The 26509-nt window shown below is 56.8% G+C and overlaps 1 protein-coding gene across 1 annotated transcript in view; it reads left to right on the top strand.

The window, feature by feature from the left end:
- The window catches only part of LOC132232883 (mastin-like), a 98082-nt gene extending 84866 nt beyond the window's left edge, over positions 1-13216 (top strand). Inside the window, exons 4-6 of the mRNA XM_059692593.1 lie at positions 11415-11686; positions 12540-12676; positions 12762-13216. Coding sequence (XP_059548576.1) covers positions 11415-11686; positions 12540-12676; positions 12762-12926 — 574 coding nt within the window. The 3' untranslated portion in view covers positions 12927-13216. The remainder of the gene's footprint in view (positions 1-11414; positions 11687-12539; positions 12677-12761) is intronic.
- Positions 13217-26509: the final 13293 nt, after the last annotated feature.

The following is a 26509-nucleotide window of genomic DNA, read 5'->3' as shown; positions in this document are numbered from 1 at the left end:
TTCCTTTACAAGGAGAACAATCCTGGGGTAACTCTCTCCTCAGTGCCCGTCCTCAGGCCTGTGGAGCCCAGACTGGCTGATGAAGTGCTGCGTCCTAGAACTGAATGGGTTTAGTGGATGCTGGGAGCTCAGTCCCTATTCCAGGTGTAGCTGCTCTAGACCTGAGGGTCAGGGCCCACAGTGGGACTCCCTGTACCTTCGGCTGATGGCCAGGGGTAGCCCAGAAGGAGTGAGAGGAGAACCTTGTTGTTGGGAAGGAGCAGAAGCCTGGACCAGCCCTGGTTCTCAGCCAGCCCCTCCCCACAGCTCTGCTGCCCCAGCCCTACCAGCTGCAGGAGGTGATGGTTCCCATTGTGGGGAACAGGGTCTGTAACCAGCGCTACCAGAGCTCTTCCACCAACACTGGCCAGATCATCAGGGATGACATGCTGTGCGCTGGGAGTGAGGGCCAGGACTCCTGCCAGATGAGACCCACCTGTCCCCGTCCTCTGTCCTCCGTCCCCTCCTGGCCCCGGGGAATTGGGACTCAGAAGCTCCATGCCGTGGCCCATGTGGAGTTGTTCACCGAGTCCTGCCTCTCCCCACAGGGTGACTCCGGGGGCCCCCTGGTGTGCAGCTGGGAAGGCACCTGGGTCCAGGTAGGGATCATGAGCTGGGGATACAGCTGTGGTCATCTCGACGTCCCTGTGGTATTGCCCGGGTGATGAGCTACATTTCTTGGATCCGGAAGTATGTCCCTCCGCCCCCTGGATCCTAGATGAGGCCAGGCAGGGTTCCCATGATGGGGAGACCCTCAGTCTTCCTTGTGGACACCCCTGTTCTTTCCCAAATCCAGCCTCATCCTCCCACCTCCTCATTCTTCATCTCACCCTCCACTGTGTCAAGAGCCTCCTGCCCTCTGGGTCCTCTCCTGTCCTGACTTTAGGGTGGCAGACACAGGAGATGCTCTGAAGGCTGGTGTCTCTCACAGTAGGGGGGCCAGGACAAGGGGGCTGTGCCCAAGGCCTCCTGCTCACCCTCTGATTACTATTAAACTTGGAAAGGCCAGCTCCAAGCCGTGGCTGAGATGGTGGCATGGAATCATCATGACGGTGACTGAGGATGCAATGGGGTCTCCCTGAGAGTCCCCGGGTCCCAGGTCTCCGTGTTCGGTGTCAGGAGGTTTCCAGGGCTCAGTTCCCTGTGATGGCATTTCTGGGAGCTCATGCGGGTTATGCTTGTCCCAGTGTCCCTCCCTCCACCCCTCCACTTCCTCTTCCTGTCTTCCTCCCCTCCCTCCTTCCCTTGCTTCTTATTTTCCTTTTCTGCTCTTCTATGTTCTTCTCTCTCTATTATTCCTTACGTGTTACTTTCCTCCTCTCCTCCTTCCCTCCCTTAATTAGCCTTGATTACATGTGCCCAGCATGGACAAGGTCTCGGGGGCAAGGAGTCCCTGAGTGGGTTCCTGGGCCCCTGGAACCCACAGGGAGCTGAGGACAGACATAACCACAGCACCGCAGTGAGTGTGGGACACGGTGTGGAGGTGAGTGCTGAACACAGAGCTGGGGTGACACAGGGCGTGATCCAGCCTGGACCTGCCAGGAGGGTTTGACGGGTCTGAGCTGCCAGGCCCAGCTCATGAAGCAGAAATAACGGTAGGCATTAGGGGGAAGAGGCTCTAGGTAGAGGGACAGCAGTGGTGGGGACAGAGGAGGTGGGGACAGAGGAGGTGGGGACAGAGGTGGTGGGGACAGAGGAGGTGGGGACAGGGAGGTGGGGACAGAGGTGGTGGGGTCAGAGGAGGTGGGGACAGAGGAGGTGGGGACAGAGGTGGTGGGGACAGAGGAGGTGGGGACAGACATGGTGGGGACAGAGGAGGTGGGGACAGAGGAGGTGGGGACAGAGGAGGTGGGGACAGAGGTGGTGGGGACAGAGGAGGTGGGGACAGAGGAGGTGGGGACAGAGGTGGTGGGGACAGAGGAGGTGGCGACAGAGGAGGTGGGGACCGAGGAGGTGGGGACAGAGGTGGTGGGGACAGAGGAGGTGGGGACAGAGGAGGTGGGGACCGAGGAGGTGGGGACAGAGGTGGTGGGGACAGAGGAGGTGGGGACAGAGGAGGTGGGGACCGAGGAGGTGGGGACAGAGGTGGTGGGGACAGAGGAGGTGGGGTCAGAGGTGGCGTGGACAGAGGAGGTGGGGACAGAGGAGGTGGGGACAGAGGAGTTGGGGACAGAGGAGGTGGGGACAGAGGTGGTGGAGACAGAGGTGGGGGGGACTGCTGCGTGAACTTTGAAGGTATTTGAGGGGGCAGAGGGCCATTCTCAGAGTGAGCTTGAATGTTGGTTTGTTTGGTTTTCACCATCAGCATATCAGAAATAGAGGAATCTTAAAAAAAAACAACCCATAAAATATGAAAGGGCATCTTGGAAGATGGTTTGAGAGCCTCCAACTTCAGAGGCTCATTAGACATTCAGAACCCCTTATTAGCAACTTAACAAAAAACGGTCTTGAAAAACTAAAACATCATGTTGGTTCATAAATATCTGAGAATTTTCTAGAATCTAAGAAAAATTGTGAACCTTCAGTGGAAAGTGCCCTGTGAAAATAAAGCAGAATAAACACAAATAAATTCTACACCTAAATCCATTTAGGTAAACCTGAAAATTGTCATCATTAGAAGCCAGCAGAGACAAGTGATAGTTTAACCTAAAAAGAAAACTATCAGACGCAGGGGATTTATGATCAGCAACAGGAGGAGGAAGGAGAACCTGGAGCAGTTCCTTGATGTGGTGAGGAAACATCACCATCAACATAAAATTTTATTCCCAGGGAAACTATCACACAATATTGAGGAAAAAAGAGTGACATTACAAAACAGAAGACACACAGAGTGTCTTATCACCTGCAGGCACTCATTAACAGAACTATTTAAGGATTTATTCCAGGAAGAAGAAATACTAATTGGGAGGAATGGTGTGGGACACAGGAAACAAAGCATTAACGGGAAACACACTGCATGCCATTCTCCAGACACACCTGAGTGGCCATAAGCACTGACTGGCCTCCTTCACAATCAGAGGAAAACTGAGGGAAATAAAGGACAGGCAGTGTCACACTCATCAGGTTGGAGAAAATGAAAAAGTGCAATAAAACCACATGTTTGCAAAGATGTTGAGAAATGAGCAACTCATATGTGGAAACTAAAACAGAACAAAACAAATGAACAAAGAAAACAGAAACAGACCCATAGATACAGAGAACAAGTGGGTGGTGGCCCAAGGGGAAGGGGTGGTAGGGTGGGAATAAAATTAATAAGGAAAAAAACAAAGCTGTCATGATGTCTATATTTATGACGTGGTGTGTATCTGCAAATAAATTTAAAAAGAAGAGGGGAGGTTTGGCTGAGTGGTTGAGGTGTCGGATCGCAGAGCAAAGAGGCCTGGGTTTGATACCCAGTCAAGGGCATGTGCTTGGGTTACAGGTTTGATCCCCAGCCCCGAGTTGGGGTGCCTGCAGGAGGCAACCAATTGATATGCCTCTCACATTGATCCTTTTCTCTCTCCTCTCTCTACCCTTCCCTTCCACTCCCTCCAAAAATCAATAGAAAAAATACCCTCGGTTGAGGATTAAGAAAAAAGATAAGAAGAGGGGATGCTGAGATAAAGTGCATGTGGGCATTCAGGCCAGCAGCTGTGTGTGGGAGGGAGGGGGCCAGTGCCCTGCACTGCTGCTCTGAACAGGAGTCCTTCTGGCCTCAGGGTCCCAGGGTGCGGGTCTGAGTGACAGGAATGGATGCACAGAGTGAGGGTGGGGCTGCGTGGGCATCAGGGTCAGGATCAAAGCCGGGGCTGTGATGAGGATGTCTGTGCCCTGATAGGGGAGGGCTGAGGGCAGGTGGGCAAAGGGCACAGCTTCTGTTACCTAACAGCCCATTTTGCAACACTGCAGTGGACGCTGGGCCAGCGAGGGCGGGGTGGGGGCAGCAATGTGCCAGCGTCCACGGGTCCTCACGTGTCACAGTGGAGGTGTTGGACCCGGGGCAGGGATGGCTCCTGGAGGCCCTCATTCATGGCACTGGCTGTCCCATTCGGGCCCCACCAACCACGGGACACCTGTGACCGCACTGACAATGACACTGACCTCACTCACTCTGCCCGACGGCTCAGAGGGACACAGGCCACAGCGCAGCTCTGTGTCCACAGGACGGCCTTGCTCCTCACCGAGGGCAGCGCCTGTGACCGGCTTCCAGTCAGCACCCAGCTCCACAGTGCCCTCTGGCTGGGGCTCTGACGAAGGCCCCCGTGTTCTGTGTGCTGCTCCTGGAGCCTCTCCTGGTGGCTGTCCTCCCACAGCCAGGCCCTCTGTCCTAGACCCGGGTGCCAGCCTGTGTCACCCAGAATGTTGGGGCTCCACCTCCACTGTCCCCTCCTGCCTCCTGCTTGCTCTCCACTCTCCATGCTCCCTCCCCCGGGAGACCCAGGCCCCCTGGTCCCCACCGTGTTCTAATGGGCGGGCATCTTGACTGGCACCACCTGGGCTCCCTAGGCTTTGCCTGCTGGGCTCCTACTGCACAGGCCCCGCAGCTGGAGGTGCAGCCGCCTCCCTGTGGGACATTCCCAGTGTCCTGGTTGGTAGGTGGATTGCTCTCCCCTGAGGAGATCAGTTTTGCCAGGAGCAGCGCCAGGTGCAGTGGCCGGGCTGCCCCCCTGGTCCTGGGCCGGCTGGGAAGAAGCTGGAAGCCCAGAGTCCCACAGGCACGCTGCCACCAGGACTGAGTTTCCAGCCCCAGGCTGGGCTCCCGGCCCTGGAGCCTCCCATGGCCTCCCTCCGTGTGCCCATGCATCACCGTGTGCATGTGTGTGTGCATGTGTGTGTGTGTGTGTGAGAGAGTGTGTGTGTGTGTGTGTGTGAGTGTGCGTGTGCGTGTGTGTGTGTGTGTGTGTGTGTGTGTGTGTGGTTCAGTTGCATGGATTGGGAAGGTCTGAATACTTGCAGTTACATGGTCACATATGAGTTCGATAGACGTTGAACAGGAGCAGATCACAGCTGAACACCATGCGACAAGGCCACTTGCCAAGTTCACTGTCTGAGTTTACGAGGGGCGTCCCGTGAACCACCTTTTGTTACTGACGCTGGACATTTTATCTCTCTGCCTTTGTTTACATCCTCGGTCAATACTGAGCCTGAACTTCTGTTCTGAGGTGTCTTACAGTTGCCTTGTAAAGTACAACACGGGGAGTTACCCACAGCCTGGCTTCCTGGAGAATCACACTCAGACTTCAAGGCCCAGCGATCTTCCAGGGGCATCAAGAGAGGCCGCTCCCGGGCACACTTTCTGGAGAACAAAACTAGGCCCATAGAATAAAGGACAATTTCAGGCCAATTTCCATGATGAACATAGATTGAAAAAATCCCAAGTAAAACATTATCGAACCAACTCCCAGTGTGTAACATAATTACCAAATAACCCAGGAAGGTCTCAGCCACCGTGGTTGAACACCAATTAGTGCAATTTACCACATTAACGGAGCAGAAATAGATGATAAAAACCATGTGATAATCTCAATAGATATGGAAAAAAACATTTTTTTGTTGATAAATTCAACCACAGTTTGTGATAAAACTCTTAGCAAACTTGGACCAAATGTGGCTTCCTAAATGTTGTAAGGGTGACTTTTCCCAGAGACATAGCAAACGTCATGCTTGGGGTGGAGGGGCAGAACCCGGGGCGGGCGTGGGGGGTGGGGGGGGAGATACACACTCTGGAAGACCCGCCCCTGAATGAGGGATGATGGACATGGAGGCCCAGACAGTGCAGGTGACTCCAGGCAGCACACAGCCATCAGAAATACACAAAAGGTGTGAGGACCAGGGAGGAGGAGAGGAGCCACCAGGAGCAACACGGCGCTCTACACGGAACACCCAGACCATCTGCTCTCAATGTTAGAACTAGTCTGAGTGCGGCGAGGCAGCTTTGCCCATGATCAACGCAGGTCCAGCGCTGAAATCCCGCAGGCCTCTAGACATGGCCAATGGCCACTGAGAAGAGGAATCTGTAAGATAGCATTTCCAGTGACTACTACAAACCTCCTGGGAAGAAATCTAACAAAACATGTGCAACATTTCAGAGAGGACATTGTCCTGTTGAGCTAAAGGACATAAGGTCCAAATAACATGGACAGATATGCGCTGACCATGGGTGGGAGACGCAGCATCCTCAAGCTGTAAGCTCTTATCAATGTACAGCCCTTCCCACAGTCCCACTCACAGGATTTCTCAGGACACATGACACGCCAACTTTTAGGTTTTGATGACAGGTTTGTTAGAGCAAAAGTTATCATTAAACTCTTTTGCTTTGATTGACAAGAGAACTCACCTTTGGTTACAAGACACCATTGTATTTGACAGGAAAGTCTCTGAGTGAAATTTTTTATTTTGTTAATCCTCACCCAGGATATTTTTTTAGCTTTTTTTAGTCTTTTTCTTTTTTTATTGTGTAAAGTTTTACATATGTCTCCTTTTCCCCCCGATTCACCCCTTCCTGCCCCCTTCTCCCCAGCCATTCCCACCCTGGGCAAGCACTCACTGCCCCAGTGTCTGTGTCCATTGGTTGTGCTGATATGCATGCATACAAGTCCATTTGTCTCTGCATCTATTTTTGTTCATCAGTTTATGTATTTTTTCCCCATTGGTTTTTAGAGAGAGTGGAAGGGAGGGGGAGAGACAGAGAGAAACATGGAGGTGAGACAGACACATTGATTGGTTGCCTCCCACACAGGGAACCTGCACTGGGAATTGAACCGATGACCCTTAGGTGGGTGAGCCACTGTTCTAACCATTATTCTAACCACTGGCCTGGATTAATTTGTTATATTTTTAATGTCCGAGGGCACTTGGTTATTATCTGCTATGAGAAGAAAACAGTATGTAATCCTTGTTTCATAAATGCAGTATCTTCTCCTACCTCCCTGAAAACTTACTCAAACTTCTTCTATTCCTCATCATTGCTAGTTGAATAGGTTTGAATAAATTTTTTTCCATTTGTTTTTACTTTGGTTTCTATCTTTCCAATTCAATGCTTTCCTGGTCTGCCCCAACAGTTTTATTCATATGTAAGAGCAAATCACTAAGTTTTGGGCTGGTTTATGCCAAAAATTACCACCGTAAACAAGTATACTTAGAGAGAGGAAGGGAGAGGGATAGAGAGATAGAAACATCCATGAGAGAGAGAGGGACATCATTGATCAGCTGCCTCCTGCACGCCCCCTACTGGGGATTGGTCCAGCAACCTTGGAATGTGCCCTGATTGGGAATCAAACCCGGGACCTCTTGGTTCCTGAGCTGACACCCACCTGCTGAGCCACACCAGTCGGGTGCAAGAACACTTTCTAAGGAACAGAAACAACTGTGTTTATTAACAGTTCAAATGCTGACTCGCATCTGTCAGCCTGGTTGTCTGGGGGACTAGTTGATTCTGTTCTGAGATGACTGGGTGGAGACCTGGGCCTCCCAGATGCCAGCCCTCTGTTTGCTGGGACCAGAGGTTCTCTAGAGATGGATCCTTCACCCTCCTGCTGGGGTGACCTGGGTCCTGACCGTGTTTCCAGCCTCCTGGCTCTCACCACCTTCCTCTGAGCTGGGTGACCCTCTTCAGCTCCTGCCAAGACCTGAGTTGCCTGGGTCCCTCACGTTCAAGGTGGCCCCATCTGCATGTGTCCTGCACAGAGAGGTGGCTTCACCCAAGCACCAGAACAGGGGGTCGCACTTCTCCCCAACCCCTCTTCTTCATCCCCTCCATCTATTCCCAGGGCCCCTCACCGATGCCGTCTCCTCCTTCTTTGCTGTGAGCTGGTGCCGTGCATTTGCCTGCTGCTGTGCTGTCCCTGAGGCTGGGTCTAGGACAGTAATGGCGAACCTATGACACGCGTGTCAGAGGTGACACACGAACTCATTTTTTTGGTTGATTTCTCTTTGTTAAATGGCATTTAAATATATAAAATAAATATCAAAAATATAAATCTTTGTTTTACTATGGTTGCAAATATCAAAAAAATTCTATATGTGACACAGCACCAGAGTAAAGTTAGGGTTTTTCAAAATGCTGACACGCCGAGCTCAAAAGGTTCGCCATCACTGGTCTAGGAGGATGGGCACATTGGCCGGGCCGTTCCCTAGCCCTACATCACTGGACGGCCACTCGGTTCCCATTCCCACAGCTTTATGGTACCAGCTGCCTAGTTTGCCTCACTCTGCCCTGTGGCTTTTTGGGACACCCCCACCTGTATTTTCCTCCTCAAAAACTTGGGGGTCACTTTGAATGTTCCAGACTTGCCTGCAGTTCACATTCTATTGGGATTTTGGAAGAGTTGATATTGGATGACACCGTCTCTTGTTAACAACATTGAATGACATTTTATTTCGTGTGAGTGTCCTCAAGGAAGTTTTGGGGTTGTCACGGACTCTAGATTAGGAATGTATGGACCTGGCCATGAATGGAGTCTCTACCATATGGCATCGCATTAGCTATGCCTGGGGTTAAAGATGAGTTTCTCCTTCTTTCTCTCCTGATTTGTGTGTAAAACATTTGTCTTCCATCTAGACATCTTGGGAAGCTTAATCTTAGCAAATTTTCAGTTGAGCCTTTTGGCTCTTCTGGGAAGATCATATTATCTGCCAATGATAATCATGAGATTTCTCCCCCAGACCCTCAAACCTCTTGTTTCTGTTTCAGGCAGATCAGCTCCTAATGCCCAAATGCCATCTTTGTCCCAGGTCTGGCCCAGCTGGTTATCGCCCAGCCTGGTGCCGGGGGACGGGAAGCCTGGGTCCAGCATCAGGCTGTGCGCTGGGGCCTGTGGCCTCTCGCTGACACCGCTGTGACTTGCCTTCCTGTCATCTGGGCTCAGAACCAGCCCCAAAACCACAGCCACTGTTGAAGCGGGTAAAGGTGGGGGCTCTGTCCAGACCAGAGGCAGGGAGGGAGGAAGCCCCCTTATCACCCCGAGTCTCGCCCCTGGGCCTGTGGGACTTGCTGGGTCTGGGAGCCCAGCCCCATCCCTCCTGGGTGCTCACTACCCACACCATGGGGCTCCCAGCCATGTTGGATCCTGGTTGTTTCCTGTCGAGATCCCCAGTGTCCCCTGAGGATTCTGGGTGCCCCGGAGACACCAACATCTCAGCAAGGATGACAGGGACTCTGGCCCCAGGAGGGAATGATGGGTTTCTAGAGACCTGAGCTCTCTAAGTGCTGCAGAGCATCCCTTGATGGTCTCCTCACGGGGCTCACGGGGGACAGAGGACCGGGCAGTGGCTCAGGTGTGTGGGAACCCCTCTTCCTTCTCCTCTCAAACCACTGTCTGGTCCTGTCCCATGCTTGGTGGAGAATGATTCTCAGAATGTCAAAGGTGGAACAGCCTGTCCCTGGCAGGTGGCCGGCCTCTGCCTGGGGTTGGCCGGACTCTGCCTGTGTAGGAGGTGAGGAGAGGTGAGGAGAACTAGCACTACATTGGCACCTCTCACACCCTTTCCTGTGCATTTTGACAAAGCTTGATCATGCATCGGATGTATGAGGAGAGCTGAGCAGATGTCTGAGTGTCCTGGGGAGGCCGTTACAGATGCCACAGACCCGGACCTTTAAATAAAACTTTATTCTGTCACAGTGTTGGAGGCTGGAAGTCTACAATCAAGGTGTCAGCAGGTCCCACTCCCTCCAAAGGCTCCAGGAAAGCTGCCTCCTCCATCTCATGGTGTTGCTGGCAAACTCTGTCTGCAGGTCCAGCGAGTCTGTCCTTTTTGGGGGACACTGTGAGCCTCAAAAGAAGGAGGGGGCAGGGAGCACTGGGCCTGCTGCTGTCCTTTCCCACACCCCCTCCCGCTCTTGGCTCAGGTGCCAGCCCCCATCCCATCCGTGCCCCTGCTCTTTGTTGTTTCAGAGCATCTGATTATTTATCATTTATTTAGCTCCTCACCCGAGGATATGCTTATGGATTTTAGGGAGAGGAAGGGACAGAGATGTGAGAAACATCCATAGGTTGCCTCTTGTACGTGTCCTGATCGGGGAATGAACCCTCATCCTAGGTATGAGGCCTGACTGGGAATCAAACCGGAGACCCTTCAGTGCACAGGATGAAGCAAATCATCTCATTTCTTTTTTTTTTTTTCCTCATGTGCAAACTGTCATCTTACCACTGAAATGTGTCCAGCACCGATATTTTTATTATTTTTATTTTTGTTAATCCTCACCCAAGGATATTTTTCCATTGATTTTTAGGGAAAGTGGAAGGGAGAGGGAGAGACAGAGAGAAACATCGATGTGAGAGAGACACATTGATTGTTTGCCTCCTGCATGAACCCCAACCAGGGCTGGGGAACCTACAACCAAGGTATGTGCCCTTGACTGCAACCCCACCTGGGACCTTCAGTCCACATGCTGACGCTCTACCCACTGAGCCAAACCAGCTGGGGCTCCAGCACCAATACTGAGTGTCTTCTTAGAGAGGAAAGACCGTATTTCTTATCTGATAGCTGGTCTGCTGGTCACCACTGGTCCCACTGAAGAGATAAGCCCTGCCTCCTCCCATGCCCCACCCCAAAGGAGGGCGGCTTCCCCTTGGGCCAGTCTGGCAGGAGGATAAAGGGGCTCAGAGGGTCCAGGACAGAAGGCAGACAGACCTGGCATGGTGAGGACGCTGCTCAAAGCCCCATCCTCTCCCTTCCCAGGCTCTGTCCCCGCCCCACATCTCCTCACTGGATCTTTACACTCCCCTCTCCCCTGCAGATGCTGTGGCTGCTGGTACTGACTCTCCCCTGTCTGGGGGGCTCTGTACCTGTGACCTCAGGTGGGTCCTGACCCCCAAGCCTGGCTTTTCTCCTATCACCTGACTGACCTCTCAGAGGCCGCCCCTGGGATGGGGTGGCGATCCCCCTCTGAGTGCGGCTCTGGGAGGGACGGAAGATGGGGTCATGCTGAGTGCCAGGCAGCGGTGCCTGGGTCCCTGATGGCTCCTCCTCTGCTTCCCCAGATCCCGGCCCAGGGACTGAGCTGGTGGGCATCATAGGGGGGCATGATGCTGCCGATGGGGCGTGGCCGTGGCAGGTGGGCCTGTGGGTCAGGAATCAAACAATTTCCCAGTGGATTTTCAATTGTGGGGGCTCCCTCATCCATCCCCAGTGGGTGCTGACCGCTGCCCACTGCATTCATGGGTAAGTCCCTACTCTGCCAGCACCCGGTGGGGGGCGGGGGAGGGTGGACAATGTCGGGAGGCATGTGATGTGTTTTGGGGGCAGATGCTGGGCTGAGTGGCTGCAGACCCCCCACCAGGATTCAGCTTCCTGGCGCTCCCCTTGCCCACCACAGAGGGGAGGTCTCTGGGCTCTGAGGGGCTGGCCCACTCCCTGCCACAGCCTCTCAGAAGCCTTTGGCCTTCTGTCCCCAGGAGAAACCCAGAGACTCGGCACTTGAAGGTCCAACTAGGACGAGTGAGACTCTCACACCAGGGCAGTGTGCAGGTGGCCAGGATCATCCGCCACCCCAACTACAGCCTTGAAAACGGTGTATCAGGTGGGGCGGACGTGGCACTTCTCAAACTGGAGGCCCCCGTGCGACCATCTAACCTCGTCGGGTGGATCCGCCTCCCGCCAGCCTCCTCCGAATTTGCCCCAGGCACACGGTGCTGGGTGGCTGGCTGGGGCCTCATTGGTGTTCAAGGTAAAAACCAGAACCAGGATGACACCCGGGCGATGCAGGGGGCGGGCCGGGCTTTACAGAGGAGGCTCAGCTGGGGTCTGAGCTGGGGTCCCTCCGGGGTCTCCCTTGGGTGTAGGAGGCGGACAGCTCTAGAGGAGTCTGTTCAGGAGCGGAGACCAAAGTAGCAAGAGTGAGGCATGGCCATGGGCATCTTTTTTTTAAAAAAAATATCACCCAGAAATATTTTTTCCATTGAATTTTAGAGAGAGTGGAAGGGAGGGGGAGAGAGAAACATGGATGTGAGAAGAGTATCTATTAGTTGCCTTCTCAACTGCAGCTGGGGATTGAACCTGCAACCCAGGTACTTGCTATTGACCAAGAATCAAACCTGGGACCCTTTGGGCCAGTGCTCTCACCACCGAGAAATGCCCCCAGGGAGGCATTTCTCTCCCTCACTCTGCACCAGGCCCTGGGGCTCCCCATTCTCCTTGAGTCTCGATAGTGGGATGGAGAAAGAGGAGAGAGAACTTCAGTGACGAGCTCAAGGATTCACTATTAAATGGACAAAGTCAAATTTGACAGTAGGGCCGCTCACTCTGCCTTTCTTGGGGAAAGCACTTGCTCTGATTTATCCCAATAAAAATTATTTGTGGATAAAAATATATTTCCCTCTTTCTTTTTGGAGCTTGGTGCCCACAGTGTCAGCCTAGAGATTATCAGCCCATTGGCCTGGAGTGAACCCAGACAGTTGGGGCCTTGGGTGACTCCCTGGGTCCCCCTGGGGGCACTGAGGCTCAGCCTGTGGTTCTGGAACCCGCGGCCTGTGACTGTACGTCCCCTCAGGACCACAGGCTCACTGAGCTTCTTCTCACAGAGCCGCTGCCGCCACCCCAAAATCTGCAGGAGGTGGAGGTCCCCATCGTGGCGAATGAGATCTGTCGGCAGCAATATGGCAATGTTATCCAGGACGACATGCTGTGTGCTGGGAGCGAAGGCCGGGACTCCTGCCAGGTGAGACCCCCAGACTGTGGCCTCCGTCCGTTGCTCCTGCCTGCAGGGGCCCTGAGTACTGACCCCCTGTCTCCTCTTCCCACAGGGTGACTCTGGGGGCCCCTTGGTCTGTAAATGGAGGGGCACCTGGGTCCAGGTAGGCGTGGTGAGTTGGGGGCACAAGTGTGGTCTTGCCAACTTTCCTACAGTCTATGCCCGAGTGACATCCTTCTTGCCTTGGATCCACAGTCATATTCATTCCTCTCCTTGAGCCCGGGGCCGGGCAAGGATGCTGCCCATGAGATGAAGACAGGCCCACAGGGTGTCTGGGGGACCCTCCCTGCTCCCTCCCAGTGCCAGCTCTTCATTGCACCTAGCGCCTCCTCCACCCCTCCCCCCCGCCCCCACCTGCTCTGAGATCCTCCTGCCTCAGCACCTCCATCAGCCTCTCTCCCCTGACAGGCAAAAGGGAGAGGCGGGATGTGCTCTGAAGTCCGCGGGCACTGCAGGACTCCTGCCTCCTCCCCACCCTCTGGAGCTCATTAAACTGCATGAAAAACTGCTCTGGACTCAGTGCACTTACCTGTGGGCGCGGCCAAGGCGGCCAGTGGGCGTTCTGGCTGCTGGGGGAGCCCAGGCTCTGGGAGGTGGACCAGGTGGGAGGGGCAGCTATGGCTGCAGCTGGAAGAGGGCGACCTGGTGGCTCTCTTGGCTGGGGTGGAGGGGAGTCTGCTGCCTGGGGCTGGAGGCCAGAGCCCGGAGGGCCGCCCCCAGAGGGTGCAGACCGCCCCTCTCCCTCCTTCAGTCGCAGTCAGTGTGTCATGGAGGCTTTAATGACTTGGACGTGGCCGCATGCAAACAGGAGGTGCTGTGTTTCCATGGTCACCGCTGCTCCCTCTGACCAGGGGGCGCGCCGAACCCCCATTTTCCAATGTGATCAGCTCCTGGGACCAAATGAAGTGCAGCCTCATTTCCACCAGATCCTCAGTCTCCCATCCTGAGCTTCTCCCCAGCAGGGCGGACCAGCAGGGGCCCGAGACCAGCCAGTCCCCACTTCCCCGCCCCCCCCCTCAGGCTCCCCCAGCTCCAGGGCCCTGGTAGGTTGGAGGCGGCAGAGAGGAGGGTGGAGAGGGGACCCCCATCCCCCCCGAGGCCGCTGGTGCACCGCCCCTCAGGCCAGCAGAGCCCCTCCTTTCTCCCCGGGGGTGGGCGGGGCTCCCAGTGGACAGAGGAGCTTCAGTGTCAAATCCAGGGAGTGAGAAGGGGCTGTGGAGCCCCTCCTGCCCCAGGCAGTGACGTGCACTTCCTCCTGGAGTTGGATTTGGGGGGCATGGCTGGTGCCCTGCTGGGGTGGGTCCCGCACCTGCAGGTTGGGGCCAGGACCCAGGAGGGCCTGTGGAGCCCGAGGCGGCCTGTGCTGTGGGTGAGGGGCTCCATACCCTGCAGCGACAGGCTGGTCCCCAGTCTGATTCTACAATGGGGTGTCGGCCTCCCAGACCTCTCAGTGCCAGGACCCATGCCCCCGAGGCCAGGGTGGAAAGCCCTCCTCTCTCACTGTGTCCCGGTCCTTAGGGGAGGGCTGGACTCCGAGTTAGGGAGAGTGGAAGCTGCAGGGCGGGTGGATGTGGAGCTGCGTCCCCCATGTGCCCAGGACTGAAGTCTGGGTTCCTGGCAGCCAGGAGCTCTCCAGGAAAGCCTTTTCCTGGGAAAATGAGGCCGGAGAGTCAGCTGGAAGGCACCACTGGGCAGATGGCCCCCTTTGGGGATCTGCTCCGCACAGGGAGGGAGGAGGGGGTGACACAGCACAGCCTGGCCCTGTGCCCTCGCCCTCGGGTTCCAGGCACACGTTCTGCCTAAGTGACTGCCTGTCCACGGGGCCCCGTGTGTGGGCGGCTGCCAGGTGGTCCACACACATCCAGGTCCCCTGTGCCAGCCAGGAGGGTGTGGGCTGCCTGCCTTGCCATTGGGCTCTGGGTGACTGTGAGTCTTTGCAGGGCTTTCTTCCCTGGGTGAGGGTGTAGTCAGACCTTTAGTGTTTCCAGGGTTATGAATGGGGGTCTGAGTCACTCAGAGGCCTATGCTCCCAGGGGAGGGAGAAGGACCTAGAACCTGGTGTTGGAGGGAAGGCTGGAGTGGGACACGCCTGGGCCTGGGGTTGTGTCTGCTGGCATGGACACGGGGTGGTTCCGCAGGGCTCTCTCTCCAGAGGATGCGCTCAGGGCTGCGGTCTGCCCCCCCCCCCCTCCCCATCTTGCCTGGAATCACCACCCCAGCACCTGGCTTCCTCATCTCAGCAGTAAGGGAAGGTGGGCGGAGCCAGATGCCTAGGCTGGAGATGGACAGGAGGGCCTGTTGCCTTGAAAGGTGCGCCGCCAGCCTCTCAGGGCGGGCCGGGAGGAGGAGTCTGGCCTCCCGGCTCTGAAATCCCTCCATGCCCGCTGTAGGGCCTGGCCTCCCCAGAGCGGGTCCGAGTGTCCAGACCGGCTGCGTGGTGGCCAGCGGCGGGCTGAGGGGTGGGGCCGGGCGGCGACCAACCACGGGGGAGGTCATGGGAGCCGAAGGCCTCACCGCCTGGCTCTTTCCTCCCTTCCACCGTGGTCGGCTCCCCGCTTGCCGGCGCTGCGGCTGGGGGTCCATGCGACCCTCGGGCTGGTCGGGGGGGACCGGGGCCTGCGTGGGCCGGCTGCTGGGCCCCATGGGGGGGGCATTGGCTCCCCGCCCACTGCCCCCCGGACCGGGCCCAGTGCAGCAGCGGTGGCAGCGGAGTGGGGCGCGTGCCCTAGCTCGGGGAGGCCGCCATGCTGCAGTGCGCTGGCCCCATGGGCCGGGCCTGCTCCGAGCGGATGCCGCTCCCCCAGAGCTGGGCCACTCCACTGGCCGCACCCCGTGTGCTGGGTCTGTGCCGCCCAGACGCGCTGGAGTCCCGGTCTGCCCGCAGGCCAGCTGCGGGTGCTGTGCGGGGGGGCCATCCTGCCTTGTGGCGAGTTCGAGCGGCAGCAGCAGGAGCCGGGCAACGGCTGCGCCCTCCATCTCGCCTTGGGTCCTCCATCTTGGGACAGAGCCATGTGCGCCCTCCATCTTGCCTTGGGTCCTCCATTTTGGGACGGTGCCATGTGCTTCCTCACGGGAAGAAGCCGCTACTAGCCACACCCAGGATTTCTCTGGACTAACCAATAATAATCAAGGGAAGTGCACGCCATCACTATGACCACATCCTGTACCGACTCGCACCTGGCCAATCGGCGGGGCCCACAGTCCCCTCTCCTGCCCTCACTCCACCCCCCTTTAAAACCCCCTGTCCCATCAGGTCTCTCACTCTCGGCCACTGGAGCTTACCGTTGCATCGGTGAGTGTGGCAGGGGAGCCAAACCTAGGTTTGAAATAAATGACTCTTTGCTTTTGCATCGGACTGACTGGCTCCCTGGGGGTCTTGGGAACTTTGAAATCTGGGCACAACAGCCTCAGGTCTCTGAAATCTGTAATGACTGAGCCCTGGGCCTGCAGAGGTGGGGAACATTGAAGCAGCAGGGCTTTGTCCCCCAAAAAAGACCCCTGCAGGCCAGGTCAGTGCCCATGGGGACCCTGGGAGGGCCCACAGGCCTTGGCCTCTTCCCCTTGTCTGAGGTGACAAGAGGCACCTTCAGGGCTTGGAATGGAGACTCCATGCAGGGCCATGCCCTTCCAGGTGGACACCACACCTCAGTCACCACCAGGCTCTCCCCCTGTGTGGGTCCTGGGGTCGCAGTGACAGTCCATGACTCGGGGGAGGTGTGAGCTTAAAACAACACACATGCATCCTCTTACCACAGGAGGCCAGGAGCCCACTATCAAGTTGTTCTGGGGCCAAACCTCTTCCCAGTCTCCTGCCTCCTGTAGCTGCTGGTGGTGCTGGGACCCTTGTTTGCGGAGGAACCCCTAGACCCCCACCCCGTCCCCCCCACCCCTCTGTGCTCTCCGCATCCTCACCTCTTCCTACAAGGAACCATCATTGGATTTAGGGCCTCCCCCCTCCACTCTGACCCCATCTGAACTGGTTGCATCTGCACTTATTTCTAAAGCAGGTCAGGTTCTGAGGGGCCCCGCTGGTCCACACTGACTCCCTCACTGGTGAGACTACAGGCCGCCAGGCTGTGTGCTCCTGAGAGGGGAGCGTGCCCCTGAGGAGGCAGGGCCTGGCCACAGGAAATCTTTAGGATTCCCACAGCCCAGCACCCAGGGCCCCCATCAAAACAACAGGCCAGTGAGGGCCTCTGCCCCTCTCAGGGAAGCAGCCCGCTCCCCACCTCACAGTGCCCTCCAGCCAGTGACGCCGGCCCCACAACAGGCTGCCGGCTCTGAGTGGTCCCAGCGCTGGACAGGGCTCTGCTGCAGGTCCAGCTGTGCTGGCGTCACAGGTCCCAGCAGACACGATGGTGGTAAAATTATTGGTGATGGGCAAGCCCTGCGGGGGGCAGGACAACGCAGGCCATGCAGCCTGCACTGAGGAACATTCCTGAGATGTGAGTGACAGCTGGTGTCTGGGCTCATTGAGCTCTTTGTGTCTGGAGGCCAGGGAGCAACATGTGCCACCATCTTGGTAGGACAATGATACTGAGCACCAGGCAGAGGCAGGGCTGCTGTGTCACAATGGGGGGCAGGGAAGGTGAGGACCCTTCTGTGTCCTTTGCCACCCCCTCGTCAATGGGATGGCAGGTGGACACGTGCAGCCACCTGGCCTGAGAAGTCCATGTGACCAGAGCTCAGCCTCGCAGGGGTGGGGGGTCTGGGTCGTGCTACCAGGAAAGTCCCAGAGTCACGGTTAGTAGCAAAGGGTGGGACCCAGGTGGACAGTGGAGGGGCCTGTCGGCCTCAGTTGTACCCTGAGCCTCTGCTTCCCAGTTTCCTGGGCAGGGACTCCTCGGTGGTCCTGCAGCCGCCTCCTCAGCACACGAGGCAGAAGGCGGTGGACGCTGCCGGACACAGAGGTGGGCCAGGTCCCCCTTCAGGGCAGGACTTGATGATAGCGTCTGGGAGGCCTGGCAGTTCCTCTGGCTGCCTCGCCCGGGCAGGTCCCTCTTGGCTGGCGCAGGGAGAGGCAGGGGCTGGCACTGTGTCCCAGTGGGGGCCGTGGCCTGGGTCTCCCTGTGGGCTGGTCACGGTGTCATCAGCCTGCATTGTGCTCCAGCCTCGCCCTCTGCCCATCTCTGCTCCGTCCACCTGCCTCCCGGGTGCCTCTCCCTGACTTGTACCCGCAAGAAAGCCCTTCTCCGTGCAGCTCCCGAGGAGCACCCTGCAGGGGGCAGTGTGCATGGCCTCAGCTGGTGGCAGTGAGGTGGCCACAGGCCACGTGCTAGGCAGATGGCATGCTCTAGTCAGATGGTGGCAAGCTCCACGCTGCCTCACAGGGTCCAGTGGGTTCAGGGGCTGCCCTGTGGCTCGAGGGGCCCAGCAGCAGCTCTGGGGCTCTGCCTAACTGGGCCTGTCTGCCTGAGCCCAGCGCTCCGGGACTTCTTCCAGCAAAACTGCACCCTCTTGGCAGCTCTCCTTGCTCAGGCCGCCGGCCTGGCTGTGCTTTGTGGCTGAGATCCGTGCAGCCAGAGATGGTGTTGCCCAGGGACAGCAGGTGGCAGGTCCAGGGGAGGCAGTGCCAGGGCCCAGCAGCATTGCTTGCCGCCTGCTGACTGACCCTGGGGTGGGCCTGAGAGCGGAGCAGCTTTCTCTGCCCATGGCCCTGCAAGGAGGCCCCTACCTGCCCTTCCTGTGCCAGGGGGTGAAGGGGTGCAGAGAGGGTCCCAAGGAGGGTCCCTCCAGGTGAGGATGCCGCTGCTCAGACCCCGGCTTCTCCATCCCCACACGGGGACCCTGGCCCCTGGTGGTCTCACCCATGCCCCTGCCATCCCCCCAGATGCTGTGGCTGCTGTTCCTGAGCCTCCCAGGCAATTGAGTGGTCTTAGCATATCATTAGCATATTATACTTTGATTGGTTGAATGGATGACCAGATGACCGAACACTTAGCATATTAGGTTTTATTATCCTATATAATAAAAGGCTAATATGCAAATGGACCAAACAATGGAACAACCGGTTGCTATGACACGCACTGACCACCAGGGGACAGATGTTCTACGCAGGAGCTTCCCCTGGTGTTCAGTGCGCTCCCTCAGGGGGAGTGTTGCTCAGCCAAAATCTCTCTCACATCTGGCGAGCACAGTGGTGGTGGTGGAATCCTCTCCCACTTTTGTGGCAGGTAGGCGGTAAGGAGTGAGAAGTATGGACTTGGAGAGGGCACAGGCTGGGCTGAGGGACGCCCCCTCCCCCTGCCCCCGTCCCTGAGTGCACAAATTTCATGCACCGGGCCTCTAGTATAGGATAATAAGGCCCTGAAGTCCCTCCTCCCGGAAACCCCTCAGCTCTGGGCCAGCCAGGATGGCAGGTCCCCACCACACAGGGCTAGTGAAGGGGTGTGTGCTTTGGTGGCGGTGACGTCAGCAGACTGGCTGCGGTGCCTGGCAGGACAAGGGCTGGGCTGTGGGAGGAGGGGTGGGTGGGGAGGCTGTGGAAGCAGCTGGCAGTGAGAACTGGGAGCAGGGCAGGCAGGAAGCCAGAAGGTGCCCATCAAGGGCCACCAGCCATGGACACAGTGTTCCAGCGCCAGCTCTCCCGGCAGGCTGGGAGACCCTGGGGAGACCGTGCTCTTCAGGCCTCGCACAGCCTGAGCACCGGCCGCTGCGCCCGCCTATGCTGTGCAGATCCCTTCTTGTCTGGGCTCCATGCCACACCCGCAGTGAAAAGTGGGTTTTCTCTTGGTAACTGGATTGGCGTCGTTAGTGTTCCCTAGTGCACACACTGCCTCCAAGAGCCAAGGTGCTCCGTGCCTCTGTTTTCTGTTGTTTTTTTTTTTTTTTTAATATACTTTATTGATTTTTTACAGAGAGGAAGGGAGAGGGACAGAGAGCTCAGAAACACCGATGAGAGAGAAACATCAATCAGCTGCCTCCTGCACAGCCCCCAGTGGGGATGTGCCTGCAACCAAGGTACATGCCCTTGACTGGAATCGAACCTGGGAACCTTCAGTCCACAGGCCGACGCTCTATCCACTGAGCCAAACCGGTCAGGGCCGTGCCTCTGTTTTTGATGGCAGGAGGTGCAACATATAAGTTGCCCTTTACCTTGGAAGGGGTGTCTCAGCCACCACCAAGCACTGCACCCTAAAAACGCCATCGATGAGTCACGCCCACAGCAGGCGGGTGTCTCACTAGAGACTGGCATCTGCGTTCTAATGACCATGATGTCATCTGAGCGCAGGACCCGTGGGGTGCCCTGCTGGATGGCTGGCTTATCACGGGAAAGACTCCGGGTGCTCACTGGTGTCCCCTCCAGGCGACCGCAAGCTGCTGTGACCCTCCCTCTTGATGGGGATTGGAAAAAACTCCCCAGATCAGAAGTCACCTTTCAAGAGCCTGAGGCTGTGCGGATTTGTCCTAGTCAAGATGCCAGCATCGCAGCCCTGGTGCTGCTCACGACATGCTCCGAACCCACACAGTGTCTGCAGGGACCCTACTGTGAATTCACTGGGCTGTGACGGCCCCCCACCCCCCCTCCGCCCCATCTCGGTGCTCTTGGCCCCTGCTCTCTGCCGCCCCCTGCTGGCCGCACCTTGTGGGCCGGGCTCCCTCACTTGTGCAGTTTTTTATTCACGTTTGGGGGTACAGACCAGGTGCTCACTCCATGCCAGGGGTCCAGGGACGAACCGAAGACACAGCTTTGCCCTTGAAGGGCTCTCAGGACGGCGGGTGCTTTTGGGGAAGTGGCTGGAGCGGGGCTGGGGGGACAAAACTGGAGCTGCTTCTGGGCTGGGCTCAGCGCTGAGCCACTGGGGACCCCTCAGAGGGCACAGGGGCCTGAGCCGGGAGCCGCGCCGGCAGGTGGGCTGGGTGTGCTGGGCCTGGGGACCGCTCCTGGCCAGCACCATGGAGTGCTGTCCTCTGCTGGTCGCTGACCTTCCCTGCTGAGATGCTTGAAGAGGGCGGCCTGCAGTTAGCCCTCGTGGCCACACGGGGGCGCGTCCGGGCCCACGCTCTCTGAGGCGAAGGGGTGTGGTCAGGGCAGGCAGCTGGTGGAACAGGTGCCCGCACACCTGGCCGCTGTGCAGGTGGGGGCTGGGCTGCCTGGACTCCTAGGGGCGCGATTGACAGGTGACTGTTGAACTCGAACTTCTTGGCGTGGGCCCTACTCCAGGTGTCTGCTCTCATCCTCCTTGAGTTTGGGATTCAGTTCAGGGGATCCCTCCGCTCACTCAACGTGGTGCCTTTGGGGGCTCGCTGCGTCGCTGAATGAACTTCTGGTGTGTGGCGTTCTCTTTGCTAGGCTGCTCCCCTCTTTCGATGATCCATGATTGTATTCTTTGTGCAAGAATCTCCTCTGGGGCCCTAACCAGTTTGGCTCAGTGGATAGAGCCTTGGCCTGAGGACTGAAGGGTTCCAGGTTCGATTCCAGTCAAGGGCATGTACCTTGGTTGCGGGCACAACCCCAGTAGTGGGTGTGTAGGAGGCAGCTGATCGATGTTTCTCTCTCATCGATGTTTCTAACTCTCTATCCCTCTCCATTCCTCTCTGTAAAAAATCAATAAAATATATTTAAAAAAAAAAGAATCTCCTCTGGGTTATCTTTCCAGGGGCCCAACTTCACAGAGCGGGGCCAGATGAGCCTCCAGACTGGATGTATGTGCTTGTACCCACCCTCTCTCGGGGTTGAACAGCGGCCCCCACAGGTCTGTCTGGGTCCTCATCTCTGGAACCAGCGGAAATTACATAACAGGGCACCTGACATGATTAAAGAGTTGGGAGGAGGAGCTTCCCCTGGATTAGGGGAGCGGCGGGGGGGTGGGGGGAGGGACCCTAAAGGCAACCACATGGATCTTTATGAAAGGCCCAGAGGCCACGTGAGCGCGGAGGCAGGGAGGGCAGTGCGGTGGCCGCCACTCAATTTATAAAAAGAGAGAAAATAAACGCATTCCTGTGTTTTCATCCATTAGGTTTGGCAGTTTGTGTGGCAGCCCCAGGAAATGAACAAACTCACCCCTTCAGCACACGGGAGTCCCTTTTCTCTACGTCCCCCCAACCTCTGCTGGAGCCTGTGTGTTTAAGTTTTCCTTTCTGACAGGGGTGATCCAGAGAACCCTGCCAGCCACGCTCACAGCAGCCTGAGGGCAGGGGTGGGGGTGCCTGCTCTCCCTCCTCTTTTCACGGAGGCGGGCTCACTGGGTGCACTTACCTGGACACGTGCACCAGCTTTAAGTGTGCGCTGTCACAGCCCTCAGTTCTGACAAATGCTCACAGTCTCGCAAGACGTCCTGCTGCACCTGGCGGAGGCGGCAGAGACAACAGGGGGCAGCCCAGACCCCCTCACATCCTCTCCTTGCCCGGCCTCCTTGGTGCCTCCAGCCATCGCCCCTCAGCACCAGCCCTTTGCTGTCCCCTGCCTGTCGCCAGGGGGCGCTCTGGCCTCTATCTGACACAGCTTTCACTCCTGCTTTCTCTGTGGCCAGGAGGGTGTATTCCCGGGCTGCCTAACAAAGGACCACAGACTGGGGGGTTTGAAAGAACAGGAATTAATTGTTCACGGTTCTGGAGGCCAGAAATCTGAAATCAAGGTGTCAACAGGTGAGTTCATTCCAGAAGCTTTGAGGGAGGATCTGTTTCGTGCTTCTCCCAGCGTCTGGTGGGTAATTCTTGGCATCCTTTGGCCTATAGACCATCGCTCCGGTTTCTGCCTGTGTCTCCCATGGCCTTCCCCTCTCTTTCTTTTCTTCTCAGGACACCAGCCATGGCTTTCAGGACCCACCCTGATCCAGGATGACCTTAACTCCATTCCATCTGCAAAGACGGTGGGCATGATTTTGCAGGGACACTAAGCCGGTTCTCTGTGCCCGGGAAAGGGAGCCAGGCTCTACATGGATCTATTTGTTAAAAAAGTATTTTTTATTTTTTTAATTTTAGAGAAAGAGAGGAAGGGGGTGGGGGGAGAAAGAGAGAAAGGGGGCGCGGGGTTGGGAAGAGAGAGAAAATGGATTTGTTGTTCCACTTACTGATGCTCTCATTGGCTGATCCTTGTGAGTGCCCTGACTGGGATTGAACCCTCACCCTTAGTGTATTGGGACGCAGCTCTAACCAGCTGAGCTACCCGCAGGGCTCCACATGGACCCATTTCCTGGGGGGTGGGAACTGCACCCAGCACCCTTTCCTGAAACCCCTTTGCTGCTGCAGTTGCCAGAATTGTGTGTGGCTGGTCTCCAGGGTGTCCCTGGCCCAGGAGTCAGCAGATGTGTGGCCAGTGGCCTGACACGGGCATGACTCAGGGTCCCATGTGGGCTGAGTGTGGGATGGACAAGGGTCTGGGAAAGCTGCGGCCTGGGCCCCCAGGACACAGGCACCATTGCATCTGGGCACAGCTGCTCATTCGCCCTCATTCTTGGTGGCAAGCGCAGGCTCCGCCAGCATCAGTGCTGGAAGATGTACCGGAATGAGGGCTACGGAGCCATAAGGGGGGGTGCCAGCAGCAGTCCCCAGCGTCAGGGTGGGTCTCAGGAACAACAGCAGACTCCACAGACACAAGTCAAGAAGGAAACCCACTGCATGAATCCGAAGCAATGTGTGCCGCTGGGAAAGCATAGAGAAAAGCAACAAGAGGCAGGATTGGGGTCGCCAACCAGACACCCTGAACACGAGGTCTTTTTGGGTCTGTGTGTGACTGGGGTCCTGTGTGTCCAGCATCCCTGGCTCCTATCCTTTCTCAACCCCTAGCCATTGGCCCATGTGAGGTTTGGCCCAGGTGGTGTAGGGGCATTTGGTCCATGGGCACCTGGGCCCTGGGCTCCAGACCCCGGCAGTTGTAGGAACATCCCTGGCAGGTTCTTACCTCCTGTTTCCAAATGTTAGCGGAGAAGCAAAATTCACCCACTGTGCCCATTATCCCGATGCACTTCTCCAGACTCACCTGCTCCAAAAGCATATCATCTGTCTATTCTCCCAGCAGGACATCGCCTCATGGGGGCAGGGCTTCCAAACACAGGGTCCAGGTCAGGCAGCCGAGACTATGATCACGGCCAGCACCTGCCACTCCAAGTTCAAGCAGAGCCTGTCTGCTGTGGGGGGCGTGGGCATCACCCTGCCGAACCTGGAGGCCACAGTGACATTCTCCCATCATGGCGGCCGGGTCTCCCTCCCTCCAGCCCTGGGCGGGCTGGACCTGTGCTGCTCACCCAACCTCCCACAGCACAAGGGGCAGACATCATCCCTCACTCTGAGTCAGAAACACCCAGGCTCAGAGAGGTCACAGCCTTGCTCAGGGCCCCACAGCAGCCAGTCTCTGATGAGGGACCCCTGGGCCGGGAGGCTGGAGCCTGAGTGGGTGGGGGTTTGTCCCTGGAGGGGAGGCTGTTTCTCTTCGGTCTCCTAGGCCAGACACAGAGCTGCCTGGGATGGGGGAGCCGGCAGCCCCAGCCTCTACCTGGACCCCAAAATAGCGCATTGTTTCTATTTTCCATACTTTTCCTGTTTATTTCACTTCTAACAGTAATAGAATTTAAAAAAATATATATTTATTGATTTCAGAGAGGAAGGGAGACGGAGAGAGAGATAGAAACATCAATGATGAGAGAGAATCACTGATCGGCTGCCTACCGCACACTCCCCACTGGGGATTGAGCCCGCAACCCAGGCATGTGCCCCTGGCCGGAATCGAACCCGGGACCCTTCAGTCCACAGGCCAACACTATATCCACTGAGCCAAGCTGGCTAGGGCAGTAATAGGATTTTTTAAAATTCCAGATTTTATTAAATACTAGAGGCCCAGTGCACAAAAATTTGTGCACTCGGGGGGGAGAGGGGGTCCCTCAGCCCGGCCTGTGCCCTCTTGCAGTCTGGGACCCCTCGGGAGATAACGACCTGCTGGCTTAGGCCTGCTCCCGGGTGGCAGAGGGCAGGCCCAATCCCTAGGTGCAGCCCCTGGTCGGGCTCAGAGCAGGGCCGATTGGGGAGTTGGGGCGCCACCCTCTGTCATGCACAGAGCAGGGAGGATTGGGAGGTTGTGATGCCACCCCTAGTCATGCTCAGGGTAGGGCCGATTGGGGGGCTGGGGCACCGCCACCTGTCACACTCAAGGCAGGGTCGATAGGGAAGTTGCGGCACCACCCCCTGTCATGCACAGAGCAGGGCAGATCAGGGGGTTGGGCCGCTGCCCCCTGTCACGCACAGAGCAGGGCTAATCAGGGGGTTGAGGAGCTCCCCCCTGTCACGAACAGAGCAGGGCGGATAGGGAGGTTGTGGCCCCGCCCCCTGTCACACACAGAGCTGCAGGGCGATCAGGGGGTTTGGGCACTGGCCCCTGTCACGCTGATCCCGGTGCTGGGAGGCATATTACCCTTTTACTATATAGGATAGAAGCCTGGTGCACGGGTGGGGGCCGGCTGGTTTGCCCTGAAGGGTGTCCTGGATCAGGGTGGGGGTTCCGCTTGGGTGCCTGGCCAGCCTGGGTGAGGGGATGATGGCTGTTTGCATCTGGTCACACCCCCTTCAGGGTGGGGGTCCCGCTTGGGTGCCTGGCCAGCCTGGGTGAGGGGATGATGGCTGTTTGCATCTGGTTACACACCCTTTAGGGTGGGGGTCCCCCTGGGGTGCCTGGCCAGCCTGGGTGAGGGGCTGAGGGCCGTTTTCAGGCTGGAGGGTGACTGAAGCTCCCAACCTGTCCTTTTTTCCTTTTTTTAAAATTCTGGGCCAGCTTTAGCTCTGAGGCTCGGCTCCAGCTATGAGACCTCTGCTGCTGAAAGCAGGTTTCTGGCCATTGTTTACCTTCTGTATTTGAAACAATGTTGTGGTCCTGCTGGCTGAAGCCCGGGGTTTTGTTTAGCTTCTATATTTGTTACAATGTTGCTTAGAGTGCAGCTGAGAGGCCGGCAAGGCAGGCGGGGAAGCTTGGCTTCCTCCGTCACTGAAGCAAGCAAGCCTCCCTGGTCGCATCAGCAGCCTGGCTGCCGGCCGCCATTTTGGCTGGCAGTTAATTTGCATATCGCCCTGATTAGCCAATGGGAAGGGTAGCGGTCGTACGCTAACTACCATGTTTCTCTTTTACTAGATAGGATATGATCAAATTTATTATTATTTTTAATAATAATTTAAAATGCCTCCATTACAGCTGACACACAACATTATATTAGTCTCAGGTCTACAGCATAGTTATTAGACATTCATATAACCTATAACTTAAGGGATCATCCACCTCCCCCCGTAAGTTTGGTACCCATCTGACACTACACATAGTTATTACAATATTATTAGTTATATTTCCTATGCTATACTGTACATCCCATTGACTGTTTTTATAATTGACAATTTGTACAACATTGGATCAAATTTAAGGAGGAAACGTGGAGTAGGGACTGGGGGAGGGTCTGGGTGCTCTGGGTGGGGACCCTGCAGGAGCCCAGCCTCTGCTCTCTGCCGCCCCCTGGTGGCTGCTTCCTGTCAGCCGAGTGCCCTCTCTTAGGCAGTTTTTTGTTCACATTTGTGGGTGAAAACTGAGTTCCCACTCTGCACCCAGCCCCTCCCCCATGCTCCTGGGGTTCAGGTATGAACCTGAGACTTGGCCCTGCTATCAAAGGGCTCCCAGGACGTCTGGTGCTCTGGGGGAAATGGCTAGAGGGGAGCTGGGGGACAAAAGCGCTGCTTCTGTGCTGGGCTCAGCGCTGAGCCAGGGGACCCCTCTGAGGGCACCGGGGTGTAGGCGCTGAGCTGCACCTGCAGGCGGCCTATGGTATGTTGGGCACCTGACAGTGACAGGTGCTGGGAGATGCTGAGGACTCTGCAGGAGGGACCCAC

The sequence above is a fragment of the Myotis daubentonii genome, chromosome 4 (assembly GCF_963259705.1).
Source record: "Myotis daubentonii chromosome 4, mMyoDau2.1, whole genome shotgun sequence".
Taxonomy (NCBI): domain Eukaryota; kingdom Metazoa; phylum Chordata; class Mammalia; order Chiroptera; family Vespertilionidae; genus Myotis; species Myotis daubentonii.
Note: the sequence above shows the minus strand (reverse complement) of the source record. Positions and strands in the feature narration are given on the sequence as shown.